Source organism: Carlito syrichta, unplaced genomic scaffold, assembly GCF_000164805.1.
Source record: "Carlito syrichta isolate Samal-C Ts95f unplaced genomic scaffold, Tarsius_syrichta-2.0.1 Scaffold145297, whole genome shotgun sequence".
Taxonomy (NCBI): Eukaryota; Metazoa; Chordata; class Mammalia; order Primates; family Tarsiidae; genus Carlito; species Carlito syrichta.
Window position 1 is genome coordinate 67468 of NW_007089393.1, and position 18066 is coordinate 85533.

The 18066-nt window shown below is 55.3% G+C and overlaps 1 protein-coding gene across 1 annotated transcript in view; it reads right to left on the reverse strand.

The window, feature by feature from the left end:
- Positions 1 to 18066, reverse strand: part of HIP1R (huntingtin interacting protein 1 related) — a 28834-nt gene that overhangs the window by 9509 nt on the left and 1259 nt on the right. The window contains exons 2-7 of the mRNA XM_008050394.1: positions 5197 to 5260; positions 3384 to 3526; positions 3115 to 3171; positions 2014 to 2094; positions 1547 to 1623; positions 1179 to 1240 (exon numbers count right to left, since the gene is read on the reverse strand). Of these exons, the coding sequence (XP_008048585.1) occupies positions 1179 to 1240; positions 1547 to 1623; positions 2014 to 2094; positions 3115 to 3171; positions 3384 to 3526; positions 5197 to 5260 (484 nt within the window). The remainder of the gene's footprint in view (positions 1 to 1178; positions 1241 to 1546; positions 1624 to 2013; positions 2095 to 3114; positions 3172 to 3383; positions 3527 to 5196; positions 5261 to 18066) is intronic.

Below are 18066 nucleotides of genomic sequence, written 5' to 3' on the forward strand. Positions count from 1 at the left end.
CCCAGGCGGGTCTTGAACCCACGGGCTCAGGCAATCCACTCACCTCAGCCTCCCAAAGCACGGGATTACAGGTTGAGCCACTGAGCCTGGCCCAGATATGTCTTTCTTAACACACAGGTCTCTCTGTGCACACACAGTAAGATATAGTTGTTTCTCCACTGAGGAGTGTTTAGGGTATTTCTGGGTTTTGCTCTTACAGAGCAAACCCAGGAGTTTCTCCAGGAGAAGCTGGTACCTGGGACTGCCACTGTGCCCCTCTGCACTTCAAGACACCAGTATTGCTGGGTGGGGAGTACACCTGCGAGTTCTAACACTTCCCTGTGGGGGCCACCACCTGCCCACACTGGCCTCTCTCCATGCTGGGGACAGCACAGTGTGATGCCACAGAAGCCTGGCTCCTGCCTGGTGGCCTCTGTGTTGAAAGGCTCAGATTTAGCACATCTCTGCTAAGACACAGGCCCTGGTAGCCCTGATCCAGTGGCACAGCTGGGGCCATACCCCTGGATACCTGCCCTCTGGTCCTCTGGGTGGGCCTTTCCCAGGCACGAGGGCCCACCTCCCAGCTGCCCCCCATTCATTGGAACTGACTGTCTGTCAGGTTCCCCGAGTCTTAGAGGCCAGACCCAGGAATTCAGGGAGGCTGCCCAGATGGCCTCTAACGCCCGATTTTCCCTTAAAAAGGCATTTGCTTCTTGCTCCCGGATGAAGAATACTGAGTCACCCTCGGTTGTTTTGGAGCTGCCACCCAGAACAATCGCCTCTCGGCCAGAAGGGTGAGCCCTCTGAGATTTCCTGTCCAGTGGCTGCCAGGTTCTTGGGCTAGGAAGTGTGACATGACTCAGAGGCTTTTTAGAGCAGAAAATGGGCAGGATGGCCCAAACAACCGCTCTCCCTGGTGGGCTTTGCAGATGCCCAAGACCGGGCCAGAAGCCTGAAGAAGCAACTCCCTGTAGCGCATGCCGCCCTTGTCTTAGGGCCAATGGAATGATGTCCACGGGGTGGGACGTGTCCGCCATGCTGTGGAGGTGTCAGGAGGCCCTGCTATCGCCTATCCCGGGAGGGCAGGTGCATTTAAGAACGATAAGCTGGTGTGGTCACCATGTCTCCCTTCTGCTCACCCTGACTCTGGGCACTTGGCAACATGCTCAGACCCAGGGCCTATCCTTTGGGTGGCTCACCTGATTCAGAAAGCTTCAGCTCACAATCCATGTAATCAAACATCTCCACGGTGAGCTGGAAGCTACAGAAGAGGGGGGGTGAGAAAGAGTGGGGGGCCCGTTCCGAGACCCCGGGTGGAGACAGGGACACAGCCGATATTGCAGCCCTGAGAAGTGAGTGCACCTCTGCACAAAAAGACAGTCTTTCAGATAAACCCTAGCCCGCCCACTTCACTTCTCCCTTGGGAGCATGAGCTTTACCTGAGAAGTCCATGGCCTCATGCGACACCCACTGCCCCGTGTGGGAGCCTGGCGTGAAACAAGGTGGGCACGAGCAGGGAAGCTGAGGGGAAGGGGGAAGGGACCCTGGGCCAGGCAGAGCGACTCACATGTTGTTGACATCAGTCCCAGCTGCCTTCTCCAATACCTCATCCGTCACCTCCAGGCCCGCAGGAAATTGGGGGTGCTGCAGACAGAACCTCACTCAGCTGTAGCCGTGCCAAGCAATCCCCACAATGGGCTCTGTCTCCTGCTCTTGGCAGACCCAGGTTCTGACCCATGTAAGTGGACAGAAGGGGGAAAGGGGGGCTGGGAAGAGGGGGGCACCCAGGTAGGATAGAGGAGGTGATGGGAGCCCAGGGCAGTGGGGAGGCCGCCCCACGTCTGCGAAAACACCTGAGGTGTTCTAGGAGCTTCTTGACGTCCTGGCCCCAATCTTCCCTCTGGCCATGCTCAGAACAAGGTGAGTGGGCTCATGAATAGCACAAGTCCCCCTCTCCGTGTCCCCACATGTCCCAGGACATCACAGAAGGAAAAGCCCGTGGGTCCCTTAGCCCGCCTCCTCCGGGGAAGCCACCTTGAGGTGAAAGGAGATCTTGGTCAGCAACAGCTTGGTGTAGACATTCACCAGCTGCCCGTACCGGTCATGCAAATGCCCCTGTGGGGAAGAAAGCCCAGGGTAAGGGCCCGCAGCCTATGAACACACCCGAGAATCCTAAAGGACCTGGGCACAAGAAGCCGAGTGCCATCCTTTCACACACACCAGTCGCTGCTTCACTTGACAAATGTCTCCTTGTGGCCTCCATCAACCTCCTTCTTTGGCTCTAGTTTTTCTCCCTTAATCTTCCTCCCCATCATTCTTGCCAAAGAAGCTCTTGTGAGAAGAGAGCTCCCTGTCCAGGGCAACGGGCCAATTCTGAGTAGGGACACTTTATTAAAGTGCTGGAGCGACGGGGAGGCATAGCCCAACGGATGCCTGTGCACATCCTCCCACTCCCTCCTCCACCACCACGTCCCTTGCAGCATGCCAGCTGGGCCTGCATCTGCAGATTGCACCATGGACACTGTTCTCCTCTCTTGAAGGGCCACAGGACAGTACATGGATATGGGCTGGGCATCGCCCCAGTCAGGCCTCCTGGCCTTCTGGTGGGTCCTATTCCAGTGCCCACCCTGCTCATCCATCACCCTACAGTGCCCAAGAGTCAGAACAAGGCCCTCCTTCCCCCAGGGGCACCTCTGGCCCCTGCCATCTCCGGCTCCCAGGGCTCCCAGGGTTTAGTATGTCTAAACCATCTTCAGCAAATGTGCTGAAGACACACGTTGCCAGTCTCAATTCTAAGGCAGACAGTCTGGGGGAGCCTGTGGCCCTGCCCAGTCTCCCTAACCACCAAGACACCCAGGTTCTGGCTCCAGTGTAACCTTGTGTCCAACTTGCAAGGACTAAAGGCCCCACCGGTTACGCTGTGCAGGCCTTAGAGTAAGGCTGCAATGTCTCATGCGCTAACGCTTATCTCTCTCGTTGTCGCCCAAATGCCACTACCCTGATTCTGCTCTGGAAGAAGAAAGGAAACCCAGCTTCCCTCAGGAGCTACTGTTCACTCAGCCCTGTGTGTCAGGAGGCCCCAAGAATAGGCGGGGTCCGGGCTGGACTCAAGGCACCATGGCTCCCGGCACCTACCCAAAGGTCCCCGATCTCCCGGATGTTGCTGCGATACCGCTGGCAGTCGTGCAGCACCTGCAGTGGGGAGAGCAATGAAGGACCCAGAGCCTGAAGGAGGGGTCCTGACACACTCACTCCCCACCCTGGGTGGGAGGGAGAAGGTGGAGGGCAGGGCAGGCCAGCCCAGATCTTTGGGGATAAACACTGGGACAGAACTGTGCATGTCTCCAGGTCGCTGCCCGCCTCCCTGGCCTCTCCGGGAACAGATGGCAGCAGCTGCTACTCACGTTGGGGTGCCCATCTCGAAGGACCTTGTGGAGGACGTGGCAGAACTTCCAGCTGAGGATGGAGCTACTGGGCAGGGGCAGCCCGATGGCATAGGACCAGAAGGTGAAAGCCCCCTTCTCATGGTGGGTGCCCAGAATGATGCCTACAAGGTCAAGGCCAAGTGCAGAAAGCAGAAACTCGAGTGTGGGGAGGTCGGGCCCTCAGCCGATGCAGCAGGGTGAGGCCAGAGCTGCACAAGGAGAGCCAGCCCCAGGTCACACTCCTGTCAACCCCAGGTCACCAGAGCTCCCATTTGCCAAAGGGCTAGGTATTAGGGTAAGACAAAAGACAAGGTTATGTCCTGTGGTTTTTTGCTTGTTTTTTTTTTTTTTTTTTTTTGAGTTGGAATCTCACTCTGTCATTCAGACTGGAGTGCAGTGGCCGCTCCCGGCGACCGCAGCCTCGACCTGCTGGGCTCCAGCGATCCTTCCGCCTCAGCCTTCCAAGTAGCTGGAACTACAGGCATGCGCTACCATGCCCAACTAATTTTTTTTGATTTATTGTAGAGATGAGGTCTCGCTAAGTTGCCCAGGCAGGTCTCGAACCTGCGGGCTCAGGCAATCCACTTACTTCAGCCTCCCAAAGGCACGGGATTACAGGCTGAGCCACTGGGCCGGCTTGTTTGTTTTTTTTTTGTTTGTTTGTTTTTGAGTTGGAGTCTCACTCTGTTGCCCAGACTGGAGTGCAGTGGCCGCTCCCGGCCACCGCAGCCTCGACCTGCTGGGCTCTGGCGATCCTTCCGCCTCAGCCTTCCAAGTAGTTGGAACTACAGGCGTGCACTACCACACTCAGTTTTTTTTTTTATTTATTGTAGAGATGAGGTCTCGCTGCCCAGGCGGGTCTCGAACCCGCAGGCTCAGGCAATCCACTCACCTCAGCCTCCCAAAGGCGCGGGATTGCAGGCTGAGCTACCGAGCCCGGCTTGTTTGTTTTTTAAATAGAGTCTGGGTATTGCTCTGTTGCCCAGGCTGGAGCACAGTTCCAGCACTCCAGTGAGCAATCATAGCTCATTGCAGCCTTGACCTCCTGGGCTCAAGTGATCCTCCCATCTCAGACTCCGAAGTAGATGGGACTATAGGCATAAGTTACCACACTTGTCTTATTTCTATAATTTTTTGTAGAGATGGGATCTTGCTATGTTGCCTAGGCTGGCCTCAAACTCCTGGCCTCAAGCGATCCTCGTACCTCAGCTTCCCAAAGTACTGGCGTTACAGGCATCAGCCCCTGTGCCTGGCCTGGCCTGCCCTGTGTCTTTTTATTTTTATTTATTTATTTAGTTAGTTAGCTGGAGTCTCACTCTGTCGCCCAGGCTGGAGTGTAGTGGCACACTCACAGCCACCGCAGCTTCGACCTGCTGGGCTCAGGTGATCCTTCCACTTCAGCCTTCCAAGTAGCTGGAACTACAGACAAGTGCCACCATGCCTGGATAATTTTTTTTTTTTAATTTATTGTAGAAATGAGATCTCGCCAAGTTGCCCAGGCTGATCTTGAACCCATAGGCTCAGGCAATCCTCTCACCTCGGCCTTCCAAAGTGCTGAGATTATAGACGTGAGCCACCACACCGGGCCTGCCCTGTGACTTTAACTGGGCCCAATAGTGACATTTTCATAAGACAAAGAGCCGAGAAGGAGGTGAGCCCTGTGGGGCCCAGTGGAGACAGGGTGCATGAAGCCCCTCCTCATCCAGCTCCGTGAGCATCATCAGGCCGCCTGAAGTGCCGCACTGCTCCCTGACTCCCACCTCCTGGGCACCGGAGCCAGCAGGAAGGATACGCCGGGCATGCTTCTCCTTCACGGGGGCCTCCTGGCTGTTGATGGCTTTGCTGATGCTGATGGCCTGCGAGGGACAAAGAAGCAGAGATCAGAAGCTCCCCAGGCAGCCTTCCCGGGAGAGACCGCCCTAGAGGAAAGGCGCAACACAGGACAGGATTGTCTGCTGTTTGGGCAAGTGTAGCAATGGTGGGGAAAGAGACATCTTCTCAACCCAAGCTAACCTGGCTCTGAAGAACTTTCCTGTACTTGATCTGTGCAGACAGAACTACAGTGAACACCAAGAGCTCCCAGGAGTCTTGGAATGAGGACGGAAGCTGGGCTGTGGCTCCAGAAACATCCTGTCTGAAACCTGCACCCCCTGGCTCTCCTGGGAGACCCCAGGTCATGGCCCAAACGTGGCATCCTCAATCCCTGTCTCTGTGCTGGGAGAAGCTGCTGAGACTGCAGCCCGCAGTCTGTGCTGGGTCCACCTGTGAAGGGTGCATGTCATCCTCCTCTCCCAAGAGGTGGGACCTGGAGAGGGCTGTCGCTGACAAGGTCCACAACACAACACTACAGGGAAAATGGGGTAAGCCCAGGGCCTGCTCCCCACAGGCTCCCTATCTCCTGGGCAGAGCCATGTCCTGTCCAACTATGTCCTGACTCAGCTTTCACCTCCACTTACGAGGATGGTAGAAGGAGGCAGGAAGGGCCTGGTCAACACACCTGCTGTCCTCACCTGAGACCTGAACCCACCGCGGCCTCACACTCACCAGGGCCAGGGTAAGACTCCACCCACTACTCTTACTTCTATCGCGCAACTCAATGCCCCCTCTTCCCAGGCGAGACTGTGCCCTCGAGGAAGGCTCAAAGCACACACTGGCACTACTACCTCCTGGCCCTGGGCTCCTGTGGGAATGTCCTGTTTCTCCTCCCAGGAGCAGGTCTGCTAAGCCTCTGTCCACGCACCTGGCAGCGTCTGTGGACTGAGAAGAGCTGCCGGGGCAGTGGGTGGGAGGGACCAGGTCCTAGACACACACCAAGACAAGGCACATGGCTTCAAGCCCGCTGTTCTCCCGATCTTCCCAGCCAGGGCAGCCTGAGCCAGCGGCTAGCCTAGGCTGGGCAATCTTGGCAGGGCAGGGGATAGAGGGTTGGCCCGAGGGAGCTCTCTCCTTCCTTTCCCCCCGCAGAGGCCTCTGGCACCTAAACAGTGGTGACTACCTGGCCCACACAGAGGTGATTTCACCCATTTACAGTCTATTGTGACATTTCCCTTGTGAGAAGAAGGCAGCCCAGGCAGCCCTTGCCTGCAAGACCTCAGCGGTGGCTGCAGTACTAGGGGCTGGGCTGGGCAGCTTCTGGGCTGCCCCTCGCCTGCCCTGCGTGGTGGCAATGACCCCCTTTTGCACACTGGGCCCATTGTGCAGCCTTAGGCTCTCGGAGATGTCCTGGGGCTGCACTGAGCCCCGCAAACCCCACCCCCACCCCCAGGACTTGGGGAAGGGCCAGAGTAGCACAGCAAGCTCACAGGCTCTGGCTTCTCTCACTTTCAATGCCTCTGAGGGCCAAGCCCAAGGGCTGTCCGGCCATGTGTCCCCGTGTTTGCCACTTGTCCCCTGAGTCTGGCTTCTTCCTTCCTTGAGCAAACTTGCATCCACCCACTGTAAGAAGCCACCACGCCTGTGAGCATCACAGCCCCCAGGGAGAACTGTTGTAACAGCAGTAATAATGACAAGGAGCAGGAGGACCAGCTCGTGCCAAGCACAGGCAGCTCGCCTCCCAGCAACAGCCCCAGGCAGCCAGGCCCTCCGTTTATTTGGTGAGGAAACTGAGGCACAGAAGGGTTAGGTACTTTGCCTACACAGCTAATTATGCGCCAAGTCAGGTGTGACTCAACCTGTGTCCCTCGCCACTCCGCTTGCAACTGCCCAGGCACCTAGTGTGGTGACAAGAGGCTCCCGGGGCAGGGGGATGGGGACCGTGCCTTCCCCTAGCTCTGCCCCGGCAGCCAGACACGCAGATGCTGGCTCCCAAGCCAGGCGTGTCTGTCTCCGGGGCTGTGTAACCCCATCCCCAGCTGCCCTGACACCTGAGCTGCCACCTGCTCCGGCAGATTCCTGGCAAAGAGGGTGGAGCTGAAGTGACCCATGCAGACAGGCCAGGGAGGCTGTAGATGCAAAGATGCAGGGCTTCTCCTGACATCCTGGAGACCCCAAGGGAGGTGCTGAGAGAGGGGCTTCTCTCCCTGCCCCTCCTCCAAAAAGCAGACAACATACCCTGGGAGAAGAGCCGCCCTCTCCTCTGCCAAGGAAAGACACAATGAGGTCCACCACCCCAGGCTTCCAGAGGCCTCAGGTATAGGACTCCAGAGCCCCCAAGCGCTTCTCACTGCCAACACCCTCCGGCAGCCACCCTGTTTAATTCTGCACCTCCCTGGATGCATGTTTCTCTGAGGAAACCTCACCCTCTGACAACAGTGTGTTTCCTTATTTGTCACCGTCTCTCCCCACCTGGCCATCAGCACTCTGCCTGTGGGCACTGCGGGACCGCCCCATCCTGCAGTGCCTGGCACATGGACAACTCTGAGAAGCAGGAGGGAGGCCTGGGGACACAGTGTGATGGGACACAACTGGGCATAGGGCTCGGTCTGCTGCATGTCAGGCCTCCGTGCCGCCTGCTGCCCGCACTGGGGGCCGGGGACAGGATCCGTGGCAGCCAGGCCCTCCCGGGCGCGGCACAGACTGGCTCTGGGAACACAGCCCTGTTGTGTGTGGGCGGGCAGATGCGTGCACTGGGCTCAGGCACCACACAAGGAGGCACAGTGCTTGCACAGTGGGAGTCTGTGGCCGCTCCGTGGGCCTCGCCACTCTGACCAGGCACAGCGGCCAAGCCCCATCCCAGGAGAGGCCCAGGCAGGCCTGGTGCCGTCCTGCCCGCTCCCCTGCCTGCCCTGCAGGCCCTCCCTGGGGCCGCTGTAGGCCGCAGGTGTGGGATTGCTCTGGGCACCCTGGACACAGCTCTGCTCTAGGGTCTACAGCTCGAGGCAGGCCCAATCGTCAGTGCTGTTCAACTCTGGGTCCTGAAATTCTCAGCAGGCCATCCTCACACCAGCCCAGTGCTGGGGGTGCGGTTCTCCCCATTTTGAAGTTGGGAAAACTGCTGGGTGCTTGGGTAGCTGGAAGGAGCCCCCAGGCCCACTGCTGGGTTCTCTCTGGCTTGCGCCTGTGCTCATAAAGTCCCTCGGCCAGAGCAGCTCCGCAGCTCTGACAGAGGCCAACTTAACCCCTCGAGGCTGGCCAGTCAACTGCTTTGGAGAGACACCTTTGGGGAAGTGCAGCCTGTGGGTGGGAGAGACTGATCATGGTCCTTGAGTCTGGGTGGAAAAGCAGCAGAAAAAGGAGGGTCGTAAGGACAGATGTAGGGGTCTGTCTGATTCTCAATATCCCCAGCCCCTGTTTGATTCTCAGGAAGGGCCCTCAAAGCCTGGAAGAGCAGTGTCACCCAGTTTTGAGTAGACAGGGGGACAGGGTAGATACGTGGGGACCCCAGTAATAGCATGTGGCACAAAAGCACAAGAAGGGAGACGTGGTTCTCCCCATTTCTGAACAGAGCAGGGAGGGGTATCTCTGGCCAGACCAGGGGACATCCCTGGAGGAAGCAGAACAGGAGGGCTCCCCAGCAGCTATGAGACACCCTGGGAACAGCGGTAGGCTGGGGGAAGGGACCTAGAGGGTCTGCAAAGACAGCAGACGGGGAGCAGAGTAAGGTCAGACCACAGACCCTGCAGCTCTTCTTGTTAGAAAAAACCCAGAGTCTCCACCCACGCCCTGGGAGCCACTTGCTCACTCTGAGTGTGATCTCTCCAGCCCGACAAAGCCCAGCAGTGCCCAGAAGCCTGAGGGATAGACAAGGCTCTGCACACTTTGGAGACACGCTCAGAATCACTGGTGTCACCAGGCTTTGTAAACCACATGAGGCCAGCAACGGGCCTCAAACCACAAAATAACTTGTGCTGGGCTCAGCGATGTGGGCACTGCCAGGCATTTTACCAATGTTCACCTATTCTGTGCTCAGAAGGAACCAGAAGTAGGCAGGTGAGGACATCAAGGTCCAATGAAATTAATCACCTGTCCAAGGTCACAAATAATAAAAAATGTGGCCGGGCACAGTGGCTCACACCTGTAATCCCAACACTTTGGGAGGCAGAGGCAAGAGGATTGCCTGAGCCCAGGGATTCGAAACCAACCTTGGAACTTGGCGGGACCTCATCTCTACAAAAAAAAAAAAAAAAAATTAGCCGGGCGTGGCAACGTGCACCTGTGGTTCCAGCGACTTGGAAGGCTGAGGCAGAAGGATCGTCTGAGTCCAGCAGGTGGAGGCTGGAGTGGCCATGCTGGGGTGGCCGAGAGTGTGCCACTGCACTCCAACCCGATTGACAGGGTGAGACACCAACTCAAAAAAAAGTATGACCAATGGCTTGCTCCACTCAGGCGCTATCCTCAGCCCCATATATATGCCAACTAAATCCTCACACAATCTTCCACAGTTAAGACTGAAGAGGAAACGGAGGCACAGGGGGCTGGCTGAGTAGCCACCCAAGGGCTGTCAGCTACTAAGCGCAGGCACGACCTGACTGCAGGCCACCTGACTCTGGAGATGGACCTCTTGGGGCCACTGGGTGTCCCCTGGGCTTATGTGGCCTCCATGATTCCGGGAGGGCCGGGTGTGGGAGAAGTGCGTCAACACAGACATCCCTCTTTCCCCACCACAGGAACCCTGCTTCCTAAGGACCTGCAATGCTCATGGAGGGCCTGGCTGGCCTCCAAATCAGGGGTAGCTTCTGGATTGGGGACCTGTTCATTTAAAAGTCTCAAGGCAGGCGGAGTCAAGGAGCCTGGCATCTGCCTCCGGGCAACAACCGTTAGCTCAGTCCTGTGACCAGGTAGGGTCTCAGAGAAAGCCTTTCAGACCCCAGGCAGAGGGACCTGAGCCCTCAGGATACACGGGCCCCTGCATCCAGGAACAAACCCGTCCTTGTGCGTCTAATAAAAACCCAACAAGGTGTCGCAGAGGCCTGGAGTCAAGCTGGAGGAGACAATTCTGGGACTAGGTTGAACGGGACTCACTGGCTCCCCAGAGGCCCAGAGCATTCCACGGCACTCATTCCTGGACCACAACTCACAGGGGCACCCCGGCAAACATCTCAGCAAGTACCATTTTAGGAGAGGGGAGATCAGGGTGAGGCAGCTGATCCTCGGCTGAGAGGCACCTGGCCTGGGCCTGGTGAGAGCTCGAGATGGAAACAGACCTCAAGCATAAACACTGTCAGTGAAGCCAGGCAGCCGAGTTGGGAGGGTCTGCCAGTCAGTAGCTGCCCCCATCTGCCATGGGGACCAGGCAGCAGACTGAGGCTCCAGGCAGAGGGGCTCCAGGAGGCTCTCAAGACCTGGCTAGCCATGCCATGAGGGGGCAGCGACGGAGCGGACCCTGAGCGTCTCCTCGGGGCTCTGGTTCCTCAGTCCCAGGCACTCAGGTCGGCAACACTGTTCTGGAAGCCTGCAGCCCTCAGGCAGCGGTGGCCCTTCATATCCACTGAGCCCGCACAACAGAGGAATGTGGCCTCAGTGAGGCTCCTTCCTTCCCTGGAGCCCAAACACCTGAGGACAAGTGGTTTTCACCCAATCCCACCACTGCTACCACTGCACCCTGAAGGCTCAGACCCTGGGCCCGGGTGACCCCGGCTCACAGTACACACTTGCTTCAGAAACTTCCCCTTCCTGGACTGTAGCATCCTGGTCTTTGAAGCAGGAATTATAAAATCCCTTGGGTCTTCTAGTATATAAACATACATGCTCATCTAAAACACTTCACTGTGTTCCAGCCACAGGCCAGACTGTGCTTCTCCTGTCACTGAGTTCTGAGCTACAGTGTCCCTCCCTCTGGGGGGGGTCTTCCCCAGCTGTCCATCTGAGCAGTGCCCCTCCGTGCTGCAGGGCATCCTCTCGCTTCACCTCATCCAGGGCATCTGGTAGTCAAAGGCATCCTGTTTGCCTCTTACCCTGTCCCCACCTCCAGCCCCCAAATAAAAGGACAGAGTCCTTTTGCCTTATCTTCAGGGCCTAAACCAACCCTGGCGGTCAACAAATCCTCACTGGGCAAATGGAAGGGTGAACACTCAGATGAACAACAGCCCTTTCAAACACAAGCCTGGACAACTTCAAGGCAATGAGTGCCTCTTTCTCCAGCTAGTAATTTACCACTAGAGTTGAACAGTAAAAGTAACCATAAAACCATTTCTATTTTTAAAATCGACTCTGAAATGAATCAGCCGTAAGCCTCCTTGTGCTGTTATCACAACGCCTAGCAGCGGCGCTTGGCAAGGACAAGGGCACTCTTCAAAGAGCCCGGGCACAGGGACACTGGCAGAGCGGTGGGTTATTCTGCTTTAGCATTTGTAAAGAGTTATTTGAAGGACAGAGAGATCTTATTCAAACGCTTCTGCCCCCTCAAAGGCCATTGAGGAGAGCAAACACAGGGTTTCTGTAGCTGAGGAGGCCGGGAGGTGGCCACATGCAAAGCAGTGAGCCCCATGGCTGGTCAACTCTGGCAGACAGGAAGTCAGGGGAGCAGCAGGTCCTCCTGTTCAACCAGCATCTCTTTGCACTGGCATCTCCCTTCACTCATACCCCGTCCTGCTGGGTTCTGGGTCTCTTCATCATTCCACCATTTACGGAACCTATGGAGAACCCAAGGGGAGAATCCTTCACCAGACACCAGTCACCAGGTCACAGCCTAACCCACTGCTGCCTCCACCCTGGGCTTTGTGGTTGACACCCAGGAGGAGGAGGGCCGGCCCGCCCTCACACCTCTGCGCTGGCTCTGGAAGCAAGTCATCACTCCTGTGTGGTTTCGTTCCCTGGGCCTTGGTGACATCACTCCACAAACCTGTCTGTCCCACAAGCCAGGGGGCTGAGTCACTCCCAGGCAGACGAATCTAATGCAGTTTGAGGATGTTTATTTTAGCGAGAAAAAACAATCCCGCCCAAACTAAACTTTTCTCCAGGGCTCAGTCATTCTGTAGAGTTTCCATGGGTCTTTCCGGCCTCACCAAGAAGACAGCGTCAAAGAAGGGAGACCCACCAGGCCTCGGGCACCCATCATTCAGTCACACTAAGTAGCCCCTGTCATATGCTGGGGACACAACACACCCCTTCTCCTCCCATGAGCCTGATCCAAACATGTGCCCACTCCCCACCCACCCACTTCCTCCTACTCCTCCAGGCCAGATGCGGTGTGTTGGGGAGACAGGGAAACCGCGAATAATGTCATGAGGACTGGGCAGCGTGGTGAGGCTTGGGCAGGAGTCCGCGGCTGCTGGCTGTAGGAGGAGGGGACATTAGAGTCCGCCTGAGACACACGGGAGTTTACCAAGTGTGGAAGGGAAAGAGCGTTGCAGACAGCCCAGCTGTTGGCAAAAGCATCTTGGGTTAGCCGGCTGGGCTTCCCTGTCCCTCAGCCAGGCAGGCCTAGACTCCACTCAGAGGCAGTCCACTTTGAGCCAGGATCCAGTGGCCAGTTGGGTTTCATTCACAAGTGGATGGTACAGGGCTGGCCGGGAGCTGGCTTCAGGGCCAGGTCAGGCAAGGGCCTCCCCTACACCTCTCCTCCTCCGGAGAAGGGCAAGTGGTCTGCCAGGAAGTCCTGTGCTGGCTTTGCCACACATCTCCCTGTGGCTGTCCGCCCCACGTATCCTCCCATCATGGAGAGCATCTGGAATGTGGCACCTGTGGGCTCACCCTTCTGGGGACAGGCTGTCCCTTCCTTCTCCAGTCCTCCAGCCCCTGCACAGATCCACTTCTCTCTCCAACAGCCACAGCACCTAAGCGCCACGCTTCCAGCTGGCTAAACTAAGGGCACAGGGCAGAGCCCAACAGGGTGCGTGTTTCTCTTTTCCAGCTCAGCCTCCTTTCCTGTACTCAATGTAACAGCTGATTCACACAGCACTTACTACATACAGGCACTAGAAACACCTCTAAATCCTCACAACCACTCTGTGAGGTGTGTACTATTATTACCCCATTTTCTTTTTTTTCTGAGTTGGAGTCTCACGCTGTTGTCCAGGCTGGAGTATACTGGCATGCTCATGGCTACCCCAGTGTTAACCCACTGGGCTCAGGCAATCCTTCTGCCTCAGCCTTCCAAGCAGCTGGAACTACAGGTGTGCACTACCATGCCCGGCTATATTGACCTATTTTCCAGATGAGGAAACTGAGGCACAGAGTGGTGAAGTGACAGAGCCAGGGGCTGAACCCAGAGCCTTGCTCTTGACCACCCTGCCATAGCCCATGTGCCACAGCTCACATCTCTCCACCCCTTGGAGGAGACAAGGATGACTTGTATCTTCCTGGAGCACACCTCAAAGCTGCAGGAACAGGCAACAGACAGACAGCAATGGCCCTCGTGAATGTGTCACTGGGGTCAATGCATATCAGAGATGGGAAGGGGAGGTCGAGGATGGGAGGAGACATGCAGTCCAGGGGTCAGGAAGTCAGTGGCTGGCCGGGCAGCAGTGTGTGGGCATTGCTGTGTGGCCAATGCCATGTAGGCCACATGGTGGAACCAAGAGGAGGGCATCGCAGCGTGAGGCAGCGAAGCGCGTGCCGAGGAAGGCCCGGCTCAACCCCATGGTGCACTGGGCTGCACTGCACAGTGGGAAGAGCTGCTGGTGGCCTCCAGGGTGGCTGTGGGCACAACTCTTTTCTCCTTTCAGAAAGGAGCCCCACCCTACCTCTGTCTCACTGGTGTGCCACGCGTGACTGGATGAGAAGCCAGAGCCGCTCCTGCCCTCAGGGGCTCCATGCTGGCCCCCAGGATGGGCTGACCACTGGCGCCTCAGGGTTCTGGCCGAACACCATGTGGTGTGGGCTTCTTCCCAAACTCTGGGGCCTCAGATGTTTTCCTTTCTGTAAACAGGTATTGAGCCCCAGAAGAGGGCAGTGACCTGTTTAAGATAGTCTTCATAAGACATAACAAAGAGGTAAAGCGGGGGCGTGCTTATATCTGAGTGCCCCAACAGAGGAGGCTCCCCAGCTGTGACGGCAAAGGAGAGCTATGGGACCAGCTTGGAAAAATTAGGGAGGCTGAAGGAATCCCACATGTTTGGGGACTGCTTTCAAACCCCTAAACACCTGTGTGTGTCCTGCAGTCTACCTTTAATAACGAGAGTCGAAAGAACACCTGGCTGGGCAACTTGAAAAGAAATACCTGGGCCTGGGGCTGTAATCCAGACCAAGACACTCCCACTCTCCAACACCTGGACACTGCCAGTTCCTAAACACCCCACCCCTGCGATTCTGACACCAGCACAGCAGCTACTGGCCACATGGGGCTGTGACACTGAAAAGGAGGTGAGTCGAGATTGAGAAGGGTATGAATGTCTGATATACACCGGATTCCAAAGATTTAGTAAGAGAAAAATAATGTAAAATATCCCATGCACAATGTTCACAGTGATGACATGCTGAACGCATTCTATTTTGGATATGCTGGCTTAAATAAAATATGCAGTTTTAGTGAACTCCACCTGTTACTTCTCTAGTGGCTACTAGACAATCTAAAATTACACACATGGCTCATCTCCTGTTCCTATCGGGCAGCTGGTCTCCTGTGTGGTGGGGCTGAGAGTCCTGAGTGGTCAATAATTGTTAATCTTTACAGGATCTCGGTTCCACAGAGACTGCTGAGGGGATGTGTAGCTGACCTGGAAAACTGGACCTATGAACCCTTCTACACTGCTACCCTCGACAGTATCTGTCCCATGAAACTCCTCACCCCAGGTACTTTGCTGTCTGCAATTAATGCCCACCTACTGGGCTTGGCTCATTCAGCAGTGGCGAGAGGCCTGCACCATAACAGAAAGGTTTCTCTCATCCTAACCTGAGAGGAAGACTCTAGGCCTGATCTCCATATCCTGCAGGGAAAACTGAGAAGCAAAGGGGCTTATAGATTTTTAAAAGGCAGGACTCGCCACTAGCATTTCCAAAACTCTTTCTGCTGGGTCCTCCTCCACTGCATGCTTAGAAGATAGCTTTCTTTTCTAGAGGAACTTCTGAGATCGTTCTCAGATTTTAAAACTGTTTTTGGTGGAGGAGGGAAGAGAGACTGCTACCTGATCATCTGCTGAGCATTAACTATGCGCTAGGCTCTGGGGTACACATTTTACTTACAGCATGTACTGGTTCCCTGTGGCTGCTGTAACAAATCGCAGCAAACTTAGTGGCTTAGAACAACGCAAATTTATCTTCTCACAAACTCTGGGGGTCAGAAGTCTGAAATGGGACTCACAGGGATAAAAGCAGGCATCAGAAAGGCTGTGTTTCCTTCCGGAGGTTCCAGGGGAGGCCCCACTTCCTTGCCTTCTCCAGGGGTGGAGGACAACCATACCCTTGGTTAGTGGCTCCTCCCTCCATCTTTAAAGCCAGTAGTGGCTGGCGGAGTCTTTCTCACCTTGCATCACTGTCTCCTGCCTCCCTCGTCCACATGTAAAAACTCTTGTGATTACACTGGGCCTACCTGGTAACCCAGGACAATCGCCCCATCTCAAGGTCAGCTGATGAGCAACCTTAATTCCCCTTGCCAAGTAACGTAACAATTCACAAGTTCTGGGAAGCAGGACATGGACATCTTTGAAGGGCCATTCCTCAGCCTACCACACAGCATCTCTCTTATGCCCTATACGGTAGATGACATGATCACTATTTTTACAAATGAGGTCATATACCTAGGAGTTAAGTAACTTGTCCAGGGACACAGGCTAGAACTCAGGTTTACCTGCCTACAGTGCTTTCCATAATTCACACCGGCTTTTTAATAGTACAGGAAACTTTCAGGTTCAGAATACTGATATACCGTATTCTGTATTCAGAATACAACAGGAACAACAAATCAATAAAATCTTGCAACCTCTGTTTTGAAAAGGAGTTTTATCACCAAAGGGATGGACGTCGTGGGGAAGAAAAGCATACACTGGTTTTCTGGACACTCCTCCTGCGATTACACACATTTACACCACACAACAACCACAAGCACCACCGACCAGAAGGAAGATGACTGCCTCTCTTGCTAACCCCAGAGACAGTTGCAAACAGGGTGTGTCCTGTCAAGAAAGCAAGTAGGAGAGCAATTTTCTTCCTCCTGAGCCAGGAGCCCAGGACAGGAAAGACTGGCAGGCTACTGAAGACTCAAATTCTAAGCCAGCCTTGCCTCTGCAAAGCACACGGCACGATGGTAATGTCAAGACAGGTGGTGCATTCGAAGCAGAAGCTGGGTCCCTGGCCTGGATGGGTTATTTTCTTTCCCAGAGACACAGAAGCAACAACTCAGATCTCCAGGTCTTTTTCATCACGGGGCCTGGCAGGCAGCTCACTAGATATTTCTGGGAACCATCTATTTAAATATTAACCACCTACAAAACCTCATTCTTACATTCCTCAGTAAGTCACTGTGAAGATAAGCAAACCCACACACTGAACCCAAACCCCTATGAGATTCACCCACTACGAAGTGGTTCATTGTAAGTGACCCTCTCAACCCCTGAGAAAGACCCAAGGAGTAAAACAAAACAATCCACTTTCTTGTGTTCCACACCAACCACCTGAAATACGTGGTCCTATAAGCAGAGATTCTCTCTGACATTCAGGAAGGTTGCCCTCGACTTCTTAACATTTAAGAGTAAGATCAATGAACCTGGCCGTTTAAATTTCATCCCTTCTACGTAACAATCAGACCCCTTTATCTATACCTCCTCAAAAGCACTGGAAAAATCTAAAAACTAGTGAATGGACAAAGTTTCTGACAACACCTAGACTCTCTCTGCCAGTTAAGGCTTTCCCCCACCCTGCTGCAAGTTCCTGGCACAATTAATTAGGTATTAATGACTGGAAATGCCACATTTGTTTTTATGACAGTCCATCCGGGCTGAACCAGATGACAGTGATCACAAGGATAAACTGATGATTCGCAGCGGGTTTGCTCCACCACTGGCATTCCTTAAAGTCTTGGTGTCCAGAGATCTCATTATCGTTTCACTGTCAATCCCAAGCACAAAGGTTAAAAGGTCTCCCGGCTGTTGTAGACTGCATGTGCTAACTCGATTTGAAAGCAACCGCAGAAGTCATCTCTCTGCAAGGACAAGTGGGAAAGGAACTTGCCAACGGCAGCCACAAATGCAGATGTCACCAACCTGCTTCAGACGGGGCGGAAGGGGTCCTCTAGCTTCCTTTATTTCTAGAGTAAAATTTTTCAGCCGTTTCAGCCTTGGTTGACTTATTCTGGCAAATAAACAGGTACACACACACCCACCCGCGCCCAGCCCCCAGGCCTAAGAACACCTCCGAATTTGTAAAATAAAAAAGGAAGAGGAAACCAGAAACCCAGCAATGTCTCCATCGTGCGTCCCTGGCACAAACACATGGACAAATGCACGCCCGCGCCATTATTTAATTTCTAAAACCACCTTCCCTGCTCGGCATCCTCTGGTGGAGATGCAGGCGCGTGGGAAGCACAGGAAGGGAGCCCCAGGAAGTTTCTGTCTGCCAGGCGCGGCGTTTAATGAGGGGGTGTGAGCCTACTTAGACGTGGGCCCGCGCTGGGGCAAACAAGTCTGGCGACATACGTGAAACTTTTCACCCAGCAGATCAGAAGACAGCGCGCGGCCCTGGGAAACAGCGCCCGGGAGAAGGAAGCAGGGAGTTTCCTTGAAGGAAATGCACTGCCCGTCCGAGCTGGGGACGTCAGGCTCCGGGGGTGGCACGTGCTGGCGCGAGTCAGCGGGGGGCGCACGGCCGGGCGACAAACCCAGAGGGCCCGCACCGCCCGGGTGCACCTGGG